The 17926-nt window shown below is 40.5% G+C and overlaps 1 protein-coding gene across 2 annotated transcripts in view; it reads right to left on the minus strand.

Annotated features, from left to right (window-relative positions):
- The window catches only part of TTC13 (tetratricopeptide repeat domain 13), a 119330-nt gene extending 101420 nt beyond the window's left edge, over positions 1-17910 (minus strand). Inside the window, exons 1-3 of one of the 2 annotated variants that reach the window (XM_026649687.1) lie at positions 17676-17910; positions 10970-11064; positions 2846-2921 (exon numbers count right to left, since the gene is read on the minus strand). In XM_026649687.1, the coding sequence (XP_026505472.1) occupies positions 2846-2921; positions 10970-11064; positions 17676-17910 (406 nt within the window). Of the gene's footprint in view, positions 1-2845; positions 2922-10969; positions 11065-17675 lie in introns of those variants that run through there. The other variant, XM_026649688.2, reaches the window with a different exon arrangement.
- Positions 17911-17926: the final 16 nt, after the last annotated feature.

The following is a 17926-nucleotide window of genomic DNA, read 5'->3' on the forward strand; positions in this document are numbered from 1 at the left end:
GATGATGATGATGATGATTGATGATGGGTTAGAAAGTAGAGGGCTTTTGTTGTGGCTTTTCCTAATCCTGTCTTCTGCACTTATATAATGTTGGGCCATTTGGACAATGTTATTTTTCTTTTTGAAGAACAATACCTGCCCTCCACAGCTTACGGTCTGGTATAAAAAGAGTAGTCCACAGCATTTCAACTGCAAATACTTAACTAAAAAAATACTTCACATGACAAGCTACTGTGTTTTTTTTCACTTGTTTACTCAACAGTGGTATGTCATGTTTCTTGGAGAAGATTGCAAAACTTCTTAGAATGGTTTAGATAACTTACCTTTTATAGTTATATTGGAGAAAAAGTCTGAACCTATGGCAGTATTTATGTTGCAAGTGTCAGGGATGAAATTTTACACATTTATGATAAAACACTTAGTAGGTCTTCTAAATAGGTCTGGCAGCAAGCTCTTCAATAAAGTTTAAGAGCCAAAACCTGCTCTTGGATACACAGATGCAACTTCTACTGAAGATAATGGGAACTGCATGTGCCCATCAAATTGCAGAATTTGGCTGTAGTAGCCTAAGATACAAGTTTGTTTGTTTGTTCAGAACATCTTATAACTGCAGAGATTAAGACAGCTAAAGTTATCAGAAACTTTTTTGTGTGTGTGTGTTAGTTTACTTTGACAGCTGTATTGCTAAAAGGAGTTACCAAGGCTTTATTTTTCAAGCATCAGAAGAGTTATTAGTAGAAACTCAACATGTTAAGTTTATTTTAGGATGCAGTACTTGGTGGAGAGGTATGGCAGACATAGGCTTTCAGGAAAATATTTGTTTTTGGTGACAGCCCAGCTAAGTTTGTCAGAGGAGGAGTCAGAAAAAGACAGTAGGAATTCAGGCTACTTCTCAATTTCTAAATAACCCTTTAGTAAGCAAGATGAAAGCAATAGTTTTGTTAAACTCATTTTTCTAACATGTTCATCTATCACCATGACATAAATACCTAGAATATGTAGTATATTTTTCAGTGAGTTTAGTGTTTGTGAAAGGTGCTGGATATATATCCCCAGGGAACAATGACCCATTTATCCACAGAACAGGTAGAGATTGAGTACAGATTTTCCCATGCCAAAAGTTCCCAACCGACTTGGAGGGATCATTTCTAGGGACAAGAGAACCATTCTTCAGCCTATTCAACCCTTGGCATCTCAGCTGAGATTGCCAACAAAGGTGCTAATTAACAGCAATCGCGATGTTTTTCTGTCATGAAGAACCTGGCTTTTGCAAAGCCAACACATGCAGGTAGCATTGTTGCAAGCCATTGCTGATGTAAAGGAAAGAAAAAAATACACATACAGGTGGACAGTGCTGTCATTGTGCAGAAACATTTCTTAATTTTGTCCTGGGAATTGGTTTAGGAGAGGGCCTAGCCCAACCTGCACCACTATTAACATGTCTGCACTGGGCAGGGTGAAGTGTTTGTTTATCCTGCGTAGGGATATGCCTTTGTATATATACAAAAATCTTCACTATGCATACACCACATGGGAATCAGTCAGGAGGTGAGGCTGCACACAGTATTGCTGCAGTATGAGGAGTGAAAGGGACCCAATGGCAACTAGAAAGGCTCCTTGGATTTTCTTCATTTGTCCTTCTTCTCTGCCAAATTCTTAAATCTACTTCATTAGCCATCATTCATATGGTATCACAATCATTCCCAAGGTAATAAACTATTGTCACATAAAGGCAGACTGATAACTGAATACACTAGTTTTGTGGGAAAGAGAAGGATTGGGGAAAGGAGCAAAACAGTGAAAAGACGCTGCCTAGAATGTTGTAGCGATATGAGCAGCCCACGCTTTGAGGAGTCCCCACACAATTCACATTTCTTCCCCTAAGGTTTACTAGAGCAGGAGAAGCACAAATAGAAGGACCTAGGCTCAGAAAAATGCCAGACATCTAGGAAACTCCTAAGAAGACACTCCCGAAAAGATCTACCTGAAGGAGAAGTAGGGCAGGTAGGATGACAGGCCATGGAGCCAAAGATGGGAATGGGGTTCCTTTGACATTGCTACCTGGGCTCCCATGTGGCAAATGCTGAACCACTGGAGGGGCTGAAGATTTACTGCTAGACTAAGGAAGTCTCCAACCTTCCTCAAAATTCTCCCGAGAACTTTCCCCCTACCAGAGACCAAGCTGAAGAGAGAGAGAGAGAAAATGGCAAATAATTCAAAAAAACAAAAACCAAAAAAAAAAAACCTCAGCAGCACAGGTTTCCCTCAGATACCTGTTTAGAAGACATCTGCCTCTCAGCACAGAAGCAGAAGGCTATAGAGCAACGTCACAGTAGTTCACCAGGTGCACTTCTAGAGGGTGCCAACAAGTAGACTGCAAAGAGAAAGAAATCCACAAGAACCTCCCACCCGCCTATCAGACTTAGAAAAGGTAGGAAAAACAGCAGTTCCAAGCTCCATGGAGCAGCAAGTTCACTTGAGAGAAAGCTTCTCTCAAACATCCAGAAAATCTTCAGTTATCAGCCATGACAGGAAAGAGAGAGTAGAAAGAGTTCATGAGTGTTTAACAGGGTTTGGGAAAATATTTTCTTCACATTTGCATGACCAAATGAATGGTGAAATTTCCCACTGTGCAGAGTAGAAAGAAGTACTATGGGGAAAAAAGGTACATGATGTTCTTTCCACATAATTAAAAACAAAAGGCTGAAATTTTATTGCGCAGGAGTGATAAAAGTGATCCTAAAGCATCCATCAGAATTACCAACTATAATTTTACAGTATCAAAACACTGTGCCTCTGAGTGGCATCTAGAACCACCCCCATAAACCTTATATAATTATCTTACCCAAATCTTCGTTTGTGTTGTCATTATCAGTGGCAAATGGGAATCGCTTTTGTTCCGCAAGTGACTTTGCTTGGCTCTGTAAAACATTATGGTTTTAACGTTTAGCTGACAATAGCAAAAAAAAAAAACCTACAAAATCAGAATTTAGCATTGGACAATTTAAGGCTTAAATCCTTAAAAGAACATCTGACATCAAAGTAACTACTACTATTAAAGCAAAATCCATGATATAACAAAACTGAAGAAAGGCACTAAAATTTATTCCTAACCTTTTGTGAGGGGATAAACTGCTTTTCAGATGTCACTGCTATCCTCTGATACTACAGCCAACTTAACATACCAGATGAAAGTATATACACCTAGGACAACCAAAAAATATAAAACAATGTCCTTACTATAGTATACATCCCATTTTAACTTGAATTATGGAAATGTCCCTAAGCAATGTATTACATAGTGGGAGGGAAGTTTTACCCTTTGTCCAGTGAGAAGAAAGAGTGAAGGACTATAAAACAAATACATTAGAAAATAAACCCAATAATAAAGGACAGAAGTTTCATTAAGATTTTTTTTTTAAATCTGGCATTGTTAATCTCTTCACTACTACATGCCTTTACAATTAAAACATATATACTGGAATTATAGAGAAAGTAGGGACCATAAAAGCCGACTTGCCTGGAAAAATCTCTTTCCAGAAAATGTATCTGCAGAACAGGATAATATGAAAATGAAGTGTACATGGAGATGTCCAAACAAGTATAAACCCCTTTGATTCATACAGAGAACGCCCACTGATTCCTTGAGTCTTGCCTAGAATTACCATTGCAGTTTAGGGCCACAAAGATGCTTTTCTCAAACCATGATGCAAACATACCTCTTATGGATCAAGTTTAAATGAAGGATGTGATGTTTGGGCTAGTAATCTTTACTAATTTAATTCAAGTACATTTTTAAGTGGTTTAGTTCCTTTTTTGTCAAAGCTGTAGAGAAGAAAGAGGGCTCCAAATGATCTAAAGATCTTGTACCAGATCCTTGCCGGAGTAAACTGGCATAACTGAGTGTCAATAAGCTAAGTCAATTTACATCAGCTGTGGATCTGGTCCCATGTTTTTTCCCCCAAATGTAGATCATAGAAATTATTAGATCGCTTCGTTAATATGTCAGCTACCTCATTATTTAGGAGTTGTACATATTATATCCCTCGCACACCATTCAGAGCAACACATGTCTAGTCAATGGGTCACGTCTGGCCACCTTGAAAACAGAAATGGTAAATGACAGAACACTGCTGACTGAACTATTGCAACATGGACCCAGAGTAGGATCTCGCTGCAGATATATCCGAATCCTTTATTTTGAGATGGATTATGTCCATTGTCATGTAATAACTGATTGCATTTACAAAAAGAACTAGACAATTGCTACCAAATAAACAAAAAGGATGGATCTCCAAAGTTACCAACTCTCTACTTGCTATCTTTAAATGTCTATTATAAAAGTCTTTGCCTCTCTGCCCACAAAAACCGTATACATCAAGGAGTCCCAACTCTTGCCAGCATCAAGATATGCTCACATTATGCCAGTTGCCAGAACTTCAAGGATAAGTCTGCCATGTTTTGCCACAACGTAAGTATACAGTGCAGCAAACACCACACAAAACAACTGAAGGCATTGAAATGGACTATAGGAGCAAAATTGTAGCCAGAAGTAGCTGAACAACCAATCCAAAAGACTTTGTACTACTGTCTCCAATTTTTCTTGTTGAAGTCAATGCAGCTAAATCTTTGGCTGAGAGAAATTTAAGGCATATTAATTCTAAAAGAATCAAAGCACCATGGACATTTTTAGTACCAAAAGCAAATCCCATTGTACAGAGGGAACACAATCCTGAAGCTCTTGATCAGTCAGTCTGACTTTTTTGGTCTGTCCTACATGCTTGTACAGCACCTAGCACAATGGGGTCTGATCCTGACTGGGGCCTTTGGGCATTACCACAAGATTAATGTTTTATTTATTTGTAACCACATTTACATTGATAAATTTTAAAACTTACAACTAAAAAAAAATAATGATGAATTTAACCAAAGTTGGGTGAAAGATTTTTGCTACTGAAGTCAATGCTATCCAAATTTAGATTACTGCTCATCTAAATTATTCTAAGGGAAGTGTCAAACTGCATGCACTCAAGAATTTAAATATAACAGCTCATTTGATAAAGGCTTTCCAAAAGTGAGTTATGTCAAGAAGCAAGTGAAAGACAGGTCTTCAGTTTTCTTCTTCTGCTTTAGATGTCCCTCTCTCACCCATGTCTTCAACTTCATTCCTGTTTTTTCCTCCCCAGCAAAAGGCTTCAGCCTTGTTCTTGTCCCCTTCAAGACAAGCATAGAATTGTTACATTAAAAAGTTTCACTCCATAGTGCATCTGAGTAATGGGCACTAATGGATAAGGCTGCAATTCTGTCATGCAGGTTGCGGAAGTCACAGATTCCGTGACTTTCCGCGACCTCTGTGACTTTCGCAGCTGCAAGGGGCGGTGCGGCTGATCCCGGGGCCAGCCGGCAGTCCCAGGGCAGCTGGCTCTGGGGAGCCGCCGAGCAGCGGTCCTGCCAGCTGCACTGACCACTGCTCAGGCAGCTCGGGGTGGCTGGCCCCAGGGAGCGCCTGAGCAGCGGTCCCAGGAGCAGCCCTGAGGAGGGTCCGAGCAGCGGTCCCGCGGGCAGTCTCGGGGCAAGCTGCACCGGTCGCTGCTCGGGCGGCTGGCCCGGTGGAAGCAGCCGAGCAGCAGTCCCAGGGGCGGCCCCGGGGAGCACCCAAGCTGCGATCCCCAGGGCCTCGGAGCAGGGATGGCTGGGGCCCCACAGCAGCAGTGTCCTGGGGCCCCAGAGCAGCAGTGCCCAGGGCTCCAGGAGCTGCTAAGTTTTAGTCAGGGGTATTTATATAGTAAAAATCATGGACAGGTCACAGGCCGTGAATGTTTGTTTATTGCCTGTAACCGGTCCATGACCTTTACTAAAAATACCTGTGACTAAATCTTAGCCTTACTAATGGAATGATCCACACCCTAGAACAAACATTGCCTAAACTGCACAAGAGAGCCACTGCCCAATACATGCTAGAGCCATAGTTCTGGCTGGAAGAAAAACCTTTTCCAGAAACTGTTAGCATTCTTCAAATGCCAATACATACCGGTTATGTTTGGTAAAAAAAAAAAAATCTTCAGGGAAAAGCAAATCAATAGTGACCAATATTTAATTGGGGTTTTATTGACAGGAATATCAGTTTCTTTATTATTATGCAATAAATCCTAATTATGATTTCCCTATCCACTGAGACTGGCATTTCTTATTGAAAAGGCTATAATTCTCATAGTCTCCGTATTATTGTTTCAGTTTCTGGAATCTGATGCCTCAATTATGATGGGATAGGCATGGTTTCTTTGTTATACAAGATTGGAATGAACAACAGGATCAAGTGTAATAATATTTCAATTGTTGTCTCAACTAGGAAATTAGAGTTACACTATGTTTAAGGTACATTTACAAAAGAATACTTTGCAGGGCTAGAGTGTCAATGGTAGTTACAAGGTATTAGTGAATGAACTAAAAGGTTTTGTTCATAGAAAATCTATCATACAAGATCTTGTAGTTCACATCTGTAGATTAATCTTTTAAAATCGGTTATTAAAATTAAGATATGAATAATCATGACCTGCTTCCTCCGTACTGCACATATTTCTAATGCACCTTTCACCATATGTCTAGGTACCAGATATACATCTGACATGAAATGTTTTTGGAACTAGCATTCTGCTCAAGATTTCAAGTGGAAAATAAATTTCAATCAAAAGGAACTTGCATGACTTGATATAGGGGCAAATCACAGGAGCTGGTGGTGACACCAACGAGCTGGGATATAGAGTTTGTATCAGTGAAGTCAGAAAAAAATTCCCAGCTGTGATAACAGAATGGTGTTTCCACTTTAATTTTCCTGGGCAATTTAAATTAACAGGGTCCTGGATTAGAGAGATTAGCTGTAGAGTAAGTATGAAATTAAAGAATTAAGAGTTATTTTAAATTTGGTTTTCCCTAGGTCTAGCCTGTTTGTACATATACTAATCACATACTTATGAATATTTTGTTACCATATTAGGTGTAATGATTGCTTATTTTTTAGGCTGTAAGACATGTTTAGAGCAATTGTATAAAATACCATTTGGCCTTTGGCCTTAAAGGAATTTATGATTAAATTAGTACTTGGTGGTCTCTCATATTAATAATCTCAAATATTATTGACGAATTCCATCATTAGCTTGTTTTTATTCACTTGGGATATGGGAAAATAAGGTGCTTTATCCAATACTTTCCAGGGAACTGGATGGATGAAACTGTAAGAACAGCACTGATTTCTTCAATATTTTTTGTTCTGTATTTCAGAAAGATTATGGTCTTGAACTACAGGGAAATTTATAGACGTGTAAGTATATTTCATTAGTATGGAGTGAACACCCTGGAATCACTAGGTCAATCAGGAGATTTGGCCAAATAAATAACTGCTGTGGTGACAGAACAAAAAATTAAGACTGAGAACTGCAATGGCCGATTTGCACTACATAGGAGAGTTAGGCTTTTTTTGTTTTTAAAATTACCCCAACAGTGATTGCTTCCAACTGGGATAGTCTTCTCAGAGTGCATGTTTACACAGGCTATGACCAATTATTTTTTAAAACAGTTTCCCCTGCAAACACACACCATGAATCTCTCTCTTGCTGACATACTACAGAAATAAGAGATTCCACAAAGTCAGTGACCATTATACAGCACTGAGATCATATATCCTGTAAAACTACTGTGATCTTTAATAAAATAAGTTGGGTAGCCAGCATTATTGTTAAAAAAAAAAAAAATCAGTGTTTTGTATCTTGAAGCTGTCCCTTCAGAATTCTCTATGCAATGATAGTAGATGATGACAAAATGTGATGTAGAGTGACTGAATTGATTAGGAGACAGGTAATGGGATACAAAACTTCTTCCTTTTACATCACCAGTTCATAGTGGCCATTCTGTAGTAACTTAAATTAGTTACTGATAGAGTCCTACATTAAATGCTCTTGTGGTGTCAGACCAGGTCCTGGCACCTTTGGCAGTCTCAGAAGTAGAAGATTCATTATGAAGAGCGTGCACTAATCTATCACTTCCAGAGGCAGCATTTCTTGAAAGGAGTTGAGACATACTAACAGAGTGCAAATAAGCTGTGTGCACGGGCCTGGTGGTAGCATTAGTTCCATGGGTAGAAGTCCTAAGTATCCAAAGATGTCAATCTACTATCTTTCACGAGCACTTTTCTTGTGTAGTGTATTGATCCAAGAGCAGGTGGCCATAGCAGCAAACAATTTGTACAAATTCCCTCTACATAGCCAAATTGAACTAATTTGTAGTGCAGGATGAATATGAAATTAAAGAATTTAAAATTAGCTTAAGTTTGGTTAAGAAAATAAATGTGTTATAAAGACAGGCCCTGACTAGCAAGTAGAAGGAAGGCCTTGAAAATAATGAGTTATAAGGCCAGAAGGAATGAGATAGGGAGGATGTCTGGTTCAAAGACTATCTAATATGATACAGGGAAGTTTCTAAAAAGAAGGCCTCTGACCAACAGGTGTGACTTCACATGGTTTTAAATAAGACAAAAGGAATCTGTCTTAAAAGGAGCCAACATAAACTTTCCCACCCCACATACCAGTGTTATCTTAAAAGTAAAGGTTTCAGAGTAGCATTCGTGTTAGTCTGTATCCGCAAAAAGAACGAGGAGTACTTGTGGCACCTTAGAGACTAACAAATTTATTTGAGCATAAGCTTTCTTGTTAGTCTCTAAAGTGCCACAAGTACTCCTCGTTCTTTTTTCTTAAAAGTAAAGCATATGTGGACCCAGCTGCAACGGAAAAAATGTTGGTCAGCAAGGAGGAGGAGAGGAAAGGCCTTGGGAAGAAAATCTTATTTGGATTAAGACTGGAATGAAGGGTGAGTTGTCTCAAATTGCCAATTATTGACTTCCTCTATAAAACAATGACATCATTTGTTTGTTAAAGGGTATAAAAAGAGTTATGCGTGATGGGTTGGACCCCTTGGGAAGCCACCTGATGTGCTGAGATACCACTGAGTCTACTTGTTCTGCCAGCATGGGTCCCCTTTAACCGGTCTTGCTGAGCCAGGCTCTTAAAACCTCCTCTAACACACACATAGGCAGGGCTACACCCAGCTGCAGATCGGCTCTGGGAAGATTCAGCTTAAGAGACTTGCTCCAGCACTCAGATGTCCACCTTCCTTGGAGTAAGAAGCAACAGAGGGTCCTGTGGCACCTTTAAGACTAACAGAAGTATTGGGAGCATAAGCTTTCGTGGGTAAGAACCTCACTTCTTCAGATGCAAGTAATGGAAATCTTCAGAGAGCTCACTGAAGATTACTTGCATCTGAAGAAGTGAGGTTCTTACCCACGAAAGCTTATGCTCCCAATACTTCTGTTAGTCTTAAAGGTGCCACAGGACCCTCTGTTGCTTTTTACAGATTCAGACTAACACGGCTACCCCTCTGATACCTGACTTCCTTGGAGTGCGGACCCAAAGAGATATTATGAAATTGCTGCCCACCCCCAATGTGGAGAGAAGTATGCACACTTCTCCCCACCCCACCCCAGTTAGAAATTACAGAAACTAGGTTTAATAATAAACAAAATAAATTGTATTAACTATAAAAGGCAGGATTTTAAGTGGTAGAAGGGGAAACAAACAGAACAAAGCAAATTACTAAGTAAATAAAATCAAACATGCAAACTAAGCTAGTTTCACTAAAGAAATTGGTTACAGATAGTATCAGGGGGTAGCCGTGTTAGTCTGTATCTACAAAAACAACAAGGAGTCTGGTGGCACCTTAAAGACTAACAGATTTATTTGGGCATAAGCTTTCGTGTGATGCATCCGAAGAAGTGAGGTTTTTACTCACGAAATCTTATGCCCAAATAAATCTGTTAGTCTTTAAGGTGCCACCAGACTCCTTGTTGGTTACAGATAGTATTTCTCACCCTAGATATTGTTGCAGGCAGTTTGCAAAGTTTCTGTGGTTCAGAGTTCCAGTTATATTCCTTTTTAGACTGGACCCCAGTCTCAGTCTAGACTCCCCATCTTGCTTTCCCTTTTGCAGTCTTTCTTCTTGGGCAGACAGGCCAGGGAGAGGAGTCCTGTCTGCCTTCCTCCCCACCCTTACATAGGATTTACATAAGGCAGGAATCCTTTGTTTCCCAAACTTGACCCCCGCCCCCCTTCCCTTATAGTGGAAAGTTACAAGAAGTCCCAGGTAATGTTTAGTATCAAGTGACAAGACCACCTGACTCTGTAGTATCACAGCCTCCATGAGTCAGTGGCAGTATGGAGTGTCCACAGGAAGGCCAAGCCTTTTCATAGCTCATTGTCCTTGCTGATGGGCCATCCGCCCTGCCTGTCTTTTCCATTGTTGCACCTGAAGTGTTAGCAGTGGGCGTCACCCAAAGTAGCATAGTAGGAATACAGATACATAGTCAATATTCCTAACTTCAGATACAGAAATGATACAGGCATACAAATTGGATAATCGCATTCAGTAAATCATAACCTTTCCAATGATATCTCACATGAGCCATCTGGCATAAAGTATATCTCAGTTATGTCATATTCATATGATAAGCATATTTTCATAAAGAATATGGAATGACACATCACATTATGAATCTGAGGTTTCTTTGTTAGACCCTACTTGATCATGTTGGAGCACACCACAATGAGATGGTTTTCCCTTGGTCAAGTCTATTTAGTAAGTATACTGATCATATGCTTATGAATACTTTGTTACTGTATTGGGTGAACTGACTGCTTATTTTTAAACTGTTAGGCATGTTCAGAGCAATGCTAGAAAATGCCATTTGGCCTTTGACATGAATTTTTGGTAAAATTAGTGTCTTATGGTCTCTCCCATAATATTAATAATTTCTAATATTATTAATAATTCCAACATCTAGTAAATTGATACACAAACCCATTTCTCTCACATCTACAACAAATTAGCATTCTTATTGTACATAATTAAACAGTATACAGCATACCAGAATCTTTTCAGTATTGAGAGAAAGCAGAGATTCACAGGATGTAGACCCTCTTAGTTCACAGTCTAATTCATGGAAGTGCAAAAGTGGTGAATCTGCAAAAACAAATATTTGAATTATCTCTGGATAGTCTACTTGAACTGTTATACTTAAGCAGGGTATAAATGTACCAGATCATGCAAATGCCATGTTTCCTCATGCCAACCCCACCTTTTAAAAATTCCTCTACAGGGCAGTCCCATAGAGTAGGATTGTTCATATGTTCCATACATCATGTTTGTTCCAGGGGTGATGGCAAGAAGTGCAGTAGCTGACGTGAACCTTGTTATACTATTTCTGCCTATGGAGCTGACCAAAATTTGTGTGCAAGAGTAGTAGCACAGAGAAGCTGGATGGGGAGAAAGCCAGGAGATGAGGAAGGGGTGGAGGAATGTGAGGAGGAGGAAGTGTGAAAGTGATTGGGAAAAGCAGTGCATGTCAGTTTGAGACTATTTGGTCCCTCATTCCTTGAGCCAGCACATTCAGGTCCTAGGGAGAATCACTGGATGGGTCTACGTCCAGCCTTCAGATGGAGGAAAGGTGGCTAGTATGCTGGCCAGCAAATAGTGGGGTAAAGACTGGAAAGGGATAGATGAGAAAGATTAAGGAGACAAGAGTAGAAAGAATGGTAAAAATAAGGGATGGGACATAAACACATGAAAAAGTAGCAGTTAAGATATTACATGAAAGGCACTATAGAAAGTCTAACATGAATAAAAATCCAAATATGGGATACACCCAGAAAGAGTATGTAAATGGGGTGGGGAAGTGGGGGAGAGCAAAGGGAAGGAAAAAAAAAATAATACATTGCGTAATTGTAGAAATCAAAATAGAATCTGAGCCATTACAGAGTTTAATGACTACAGTTAACTGGACTGAGTGACTAGTTGGATCACAGAAACCCCCTTGGGAACTGCCAACCGATGTGCAAAGACTACCTCTGCTCCTGTTTTCCCTGCCAGCTCAGGACTCCACCACCCTGTCTTGCTGAGCCAGACACTCCAGTCTGCTCTAACACAGACCCAGTCTGAATCACTTGACCCAAAGCTGCAAGTTTACCTGAAAACAGCTCACAGTAGTGTGCTTGTCTTTAGCACTCAGATGCCCAACTCCCAATGGGGTCTAAACCCAAATAAATCCGTTTTACCCTCCATAAAGCTTATGCAGGGCAAACTCAAATTGTTCGCCCTCTATAACACTGATAGAGAGATATGCACAGTTGTTTGCTCCCCCAGGTATTAATACATACTCTGAGTAAATTATTAAATAAAAAGTGATTTTATTAAATACAGACAGTAGGATTTAAGTGGTTCAAAGTAGTAACAGACAGAACAAAGTAAGTCACCAAGCAAAATAAAATAAAATGCGCAAATCTATGCCTAATCAAACTGAATACAGATAATCTCACCCTCAGAGATGCTTCAGTAAGTTTCTCTCAGACTGGACACCTTCCAGGCCTGGGCACAATTCTTTCCCCTGGTACAGCTCTTGTTCCAGCTCAGGTGATAGCTAGGGGATTCTTCATGATGGCTCCTCCCTCCCCTTTGTTCTGTTCCACCCCTTTATATATCTTTTGCATAAGGCGGGAACCCATTGTCCCTCTGGGTTTCCACACCCCCTCACTGGAAAAGCACCAGGTTAAAGATGGATTCCAGTTCAGGTGACATGATCACATGTCACTGCAAGACTTCATTACTCACTTGCCAGCACACACATATACAGGAAGACTAACAGGTAAACACAACCATCTGCAGACAATGGTCCTGGTTAATGGGAGTCATCAACATTCCAAACCATCATTAATGGCCCACACTTTACATAATTACAATAGGCCCTCAGAGTTACATTTTATATTTCTAGTTTTAGATACAAGAGTGGTACATTTATACAAATCAGATGATCATACTCAGTAGATTATAAGCTTTGTAATGATACCTTACAAGAGACCTTTTGCATGAAGCCTATCCCAGTTAGGTTATATTCACTTATTACCGTATTTTCTCTAAAACTATCCCAGTTACATTATATTGACTTATTATCAAGTTTTTATAAAATCATATAGACTGCACAACGTCACAGACTGACAGATACAAGAAACTGAAATAAAAATCATCTTCACCAGTTTGAAATATTGAAGAAGGCAAAAGACTTCTACCACATGTGCAAGAAACAAAATTAACCCTTTGCTTATCTACTGCAAATAGCAAAGTTTTAACAAACATTTATCAGTGGAAAGGCAAAAAACTCTGTAAGAGCCTTCTTGTTTCAATTTTGTTAAGCTGTTGCTCCTCCTCTTTACTATTGTAGGTAACATCTTACTTGTGTATCCTGATTATAAAACCCAAACAAAAATGGTATAACCAGGTAATTCAGAGAGAGAGAGAGAGAGAGAGAGAGAGATCAACAGAACAAAAAGCAACACAGTCCATTTATAAAATACAAGTTGAAACAGCAACTAAAAATTAGTCACTGCAAGTAGAAAATGAAGTTATGGTTCTAAATGAACCATAAACGATACTTGGTGGGATGATTCTCATAACAGGAATTATACTGTTTGAGGAGCCCAAGATTCACAGATTTTAAGACCAGAAGGGACAACAATGATCACCTAGTGTGACCTTCTGCCTAATGCATGATATAAAGTTTCATCCAGTAATTCCTGCAACATGCCTAATCTGCATAAAGAATCAAGGTGGAGGGGTGGAGTGCAGTGCCATTACATCAGAAGTATTTACTATGCCAGTGAGCTACAATTCAACTACTAGGTGTTTAATGATTAAGTTCTTTGCGTAAGGATACAAGGAAAAAATTAGAGTGGACTATCTGTTACAAATCACAGGATAGAGAGGACATTTAAAAAGAAATCCTGGACCAATTTACAAGATTCTCAAAACTCTTAAGATTAAATTTATTTTTGGAGGGATTTCACTACCCATAAATCTTTAGGTTAATAAATACTGTCAAACTTGCATCAAATTGTTTCCTAGGTTATGCAGAAGACAACTTTATGAACCACAAAGTAGAGAATCCAACCAAAGGAGAAGCCATACTGGATCTACAATATAGACAGGAACTGACTGAGAGCATGACAGCAGTAGGGAAGTTTGAGAAAACCAAATCCTCTTAGCCAAAAGGAGAGTTTTTCCAATTACTGATTCATTTAACTGTTGAGATGAGTTCCTGTCTGCATTCTGTAAAACTTGCCCATACCGGTATTGCCCTGGCCTCTTCTTTTGTCATTCAGTGTTGCACGCATTCTAAAGCAATATGCATTTCCTCACCTTTTGGGGGCGAAGCCAGACTTTGAGGCACCTGCTCCCCTACTTGGTGTAAACTTTGCTTGTGCCAATCAGAAACGAACACAAACAGGTTTTGGGCCCCGTCCCCTATGACACTTCTATGATGTCATAGTTGGTACTTTATGGGCTGCCTGCCATGTGCAGGCAGGGAGAGGAGAAAGAAAAACGAATCCTGTGTATCCTGTGTACACCCGTAACCGAGCCTGATCACCTCGAAGCCTCTCTCTCAGCTCACGTGTTTCAAACAGAGTTTCTACGTTTGCCGGTCGTTATGCGTTGGTTTGTATTTGTAAGTATCAGTTATTACTAATTGATGCATCTTTGTTTATAAATATTGTTAGTAGATATTTTAGTCATTGTGTGTTTTAAGTTTCGTTAACTCTATTAGCTAATCAAACGCTGCTCCCTTACCCCTTGTAATTATCCCCAATAAAACTTTAAATTGATTAATTTTAGTTGTGTGTGTGTGTGTGTGTGTCTGCAGTTTGCATTGTGACCCATACTCTCCTTGCATCCCTTACCAATATAGTCTATTGCCACGTGCAGCCTGGTAAATAACAGGCCTGCATTTTCTTTCGCCCCTGCGTGCCCGTGGCAATCCACATTAACCAGAACTGAAAGATTTGTAAACAGCTGAGAATGGATTGGTGTGCCACTGGTTTTAAAACTAGCACAGATATTGTTTCATAGTTAAATCAATAAGGAGTCGCTGTATGATCAATGCAGTCATAAGGAAGAAAAACTTTCAACTTAATGTTAACGTACCTGATATTATTAGTTCAACTAATCATTAACTACCATTTTACATGTTTTATTTTGCATAGCATCTTTCATACAAGCTGTATCCCAACCAGTACATCGAAATTTTCATCTTCCAACCATCTCTCCATTGGAGAATCCTAACTCAGCCTGTCATACAAGTACCTATTTCATTATAAACATAAGAAACAGCAGGTCACTGGAATGGATAAGCTATGTTATATTTATTAGGATACAACCTGTAAACATATAAAAGTACCAGACCTGCTTCGCCTGCAGGCTACATGGAACAAACAAACAGTGCTAAGAATTTTGTGTTTTATACTCTTTGAAGCGGGGACCAATTTTGTATTGTGTTTTTACAGCACCTAGCAAAATGGGGACGTGGTCCCGGACTAAAGCTCCTAAGTGCTACAGTAATACAAACAACTAACCCAGGGGTAGGCAACCTATGGCACCTGTGTCAAAGGCAGCAGGCAAGCTGATTTTCAGTGGCTCTCACACTGCCCAGGTCCTGGCCACCGGTCTGGGGGGCTCTGCATTTTAATTTAATTTTAAATGAAGCTTCTTAAACATTTTGAAACCTTATTTACTTTACATACAACAATAGTTTAGTTACATATTATAGACTTATAGAAAGAGACCTTCTAAAAAGGTTAAAATGTATTACTGGCACGCGAAACCATAAATTAGAGTGAATAAATGAAGACTCGGCACACCACTTCTGAAAGGTTGCTGACACCTGAACTAACCATTTCCATTTGCTATAAGGTGGATGCTTTACATAAACAATTTAAAGGGCAGCAGTCTTAAGAGCAGAGCCAAATATATTTCCATATCCAAATATATATATTTGCACATAAAGACAAAAATATTTTTTCACAAGTCTTTGCTAAACTTGTTTTAAACTTCTCCAAATAACCTTAGCAGGATATGCCAGTACACACAGCACAAAAGAACAACACTGGAAACTATGGAAGTCACAAGCTAGAGTTACATAAATAAATCTGGCAGTTTCTCTATTACATTGGATTTTGTTTTTTTCTATTTTTCATATTTCTATATTCATTTGGTTTTGTTCACATGTATTGCCTGTAAGTGATGTGCATTATATCTAAGTCACAAAGGATGAACAAATACACGCTTATGATCAAATGTTATACTGAATGTCCTACAAAGACTTAAGTGTATGCAGAACTTTAGTCCCACTGATGGCTTCTCATGTGAGTAAAGTTATGCACATGCTTAAACCTTTGCAAGATTAGGGTCTAAATTAAGCAGATTCTTTATTAACAAACAAAACAAATAGAACCAGTGAAACATTAACTTTACCAGCAAGACAACTTTTTCTTTAAAAACTGAATCCTATTCAACACACTAACAAATAAGGAGCTGGCAAGTCTCCATACCATCAAATACACAATTCAGGCTTGCACAGGCTCTGTATTTGCACTTTGCAAACCTGCCAGCTCTCTTTTCATTCATTTTGGATTAGAACCAACAACATCAGTCAAGAGGACTCACACTTTCTGTTGGCCTTTTGAAAATTGAAAACTTTTTTCTTCATGTTAGCTTATTGCAACAGCCAAAGTCATGATTTGGTACCATCATTGATAATTTTTAATGTACTATACAACTCTAAAGTGTTTGTCAGGAATACAGTTTATACAAAAGATGCTGTAACAATAAGTTACGTTGAATATTTAAATCTTGATTATCTGAAGCTAAGTTATCCAAAAAACAGGGCTATATCACCAGCATTTCTTATAATTAAAGGACCAGAGCCTACAAATTTCTTCATGTTCATGGACTTGCGCCCAAATTAAGCCCTGCGATGTTTGCCCATGCAAAGCAGCTGAGAGGACCTGAGCCAAAATTCTCTCTTCTATCTGAAATTGATCAGTGTCCCTATGACGACAAGAGATCAATCTGTGCTTTGTTTTTCCTGTTTTACTTTCAGTCACCTCCAGGGTCATCCCAGCCCCACAAAGCACAGAAAAGAAGTGAAATTCACTAGAAATGCCTCTATCGCTCACACCCCTTCCTTCTCCAAGATACAGTCAAAGGAGGGGAGAAGTCCACATCATCCCACTGCCTTCAGGTGACAGGTACCTAACGAAGGTATTGACCATTCACCTCACTTCAGAGGCTTGCCAGGCTCATGGCACCGCGGAGACAGGGGGATGGCAGAGAGGCCAAGGCTGGCCAAGCAAAACAGGGCAAACCCACTGCTCGTGGGGTAAGTAGCTATGGGACCCATCACGGGGCTGGGAGAAAGGACCCCGCGGCGGAGGGCAGCAAGGAATGACTGGCGGCCACCACCTCACGAGACCCGCGGACAAGGAAGAACACGCCGCGCGCACCCTACGCGCACTCATGCCCCAGGACACGCCGCGCGCGCGCGCCTCCCCCCGCCACGCCCGGTGACACGCCGCGCGCCTCCCACGCGCACTCACGCCCGGTGACACGCCGCCCCTACACAGAGGGGTCCCAGGACAAGGGGGAACCTCTTCCATGCACCACTCCTTGCCACCGCCTCCGCTGGCCCTTGCCCGGCGGTCCCCCAGCAGGCAGCGGGGCAGGACGTGGCGCTGCCCGACCAGACTTACCGCACTCGGCCGAGTATTGTTCCCCCCAGTCCGGCGCCTGGGGGCAGCCCCCAGCCTGGCCCTGCCGCTGCTGCCGGTGCAGCTCCTGCTTGAGCAACGACAGGGCCGGGTACTGCTCGGTCAGGGCCAGCGCCGCCCGGGCCGCCCCCAGCAGCACGAGCAGCCCCAGCGCAACGGCGCCCCAGCAACAGCGGCAGCAGGTCCCGGTGGCAGATGCCATCTTCTCAGCGCGCATGCGTGCGCCTCTCCCT

The sequence above is a fragment of the Terrapene carolina genome, unplaced genomic scaffold, assembly GCF_002925995.2.
Source record: "Terrapene carolina triunguis isolate 2854851 unplaced genomic scaffold, T_m_triunguis-2.0 Scaffold85, whole genome shotgun sequence".
NCBI classification, from domain to species: Eukaryota; Metazoa; Chordata; order Testudines; family Emydidae; genus Terrapene; species Terrapene triunguis.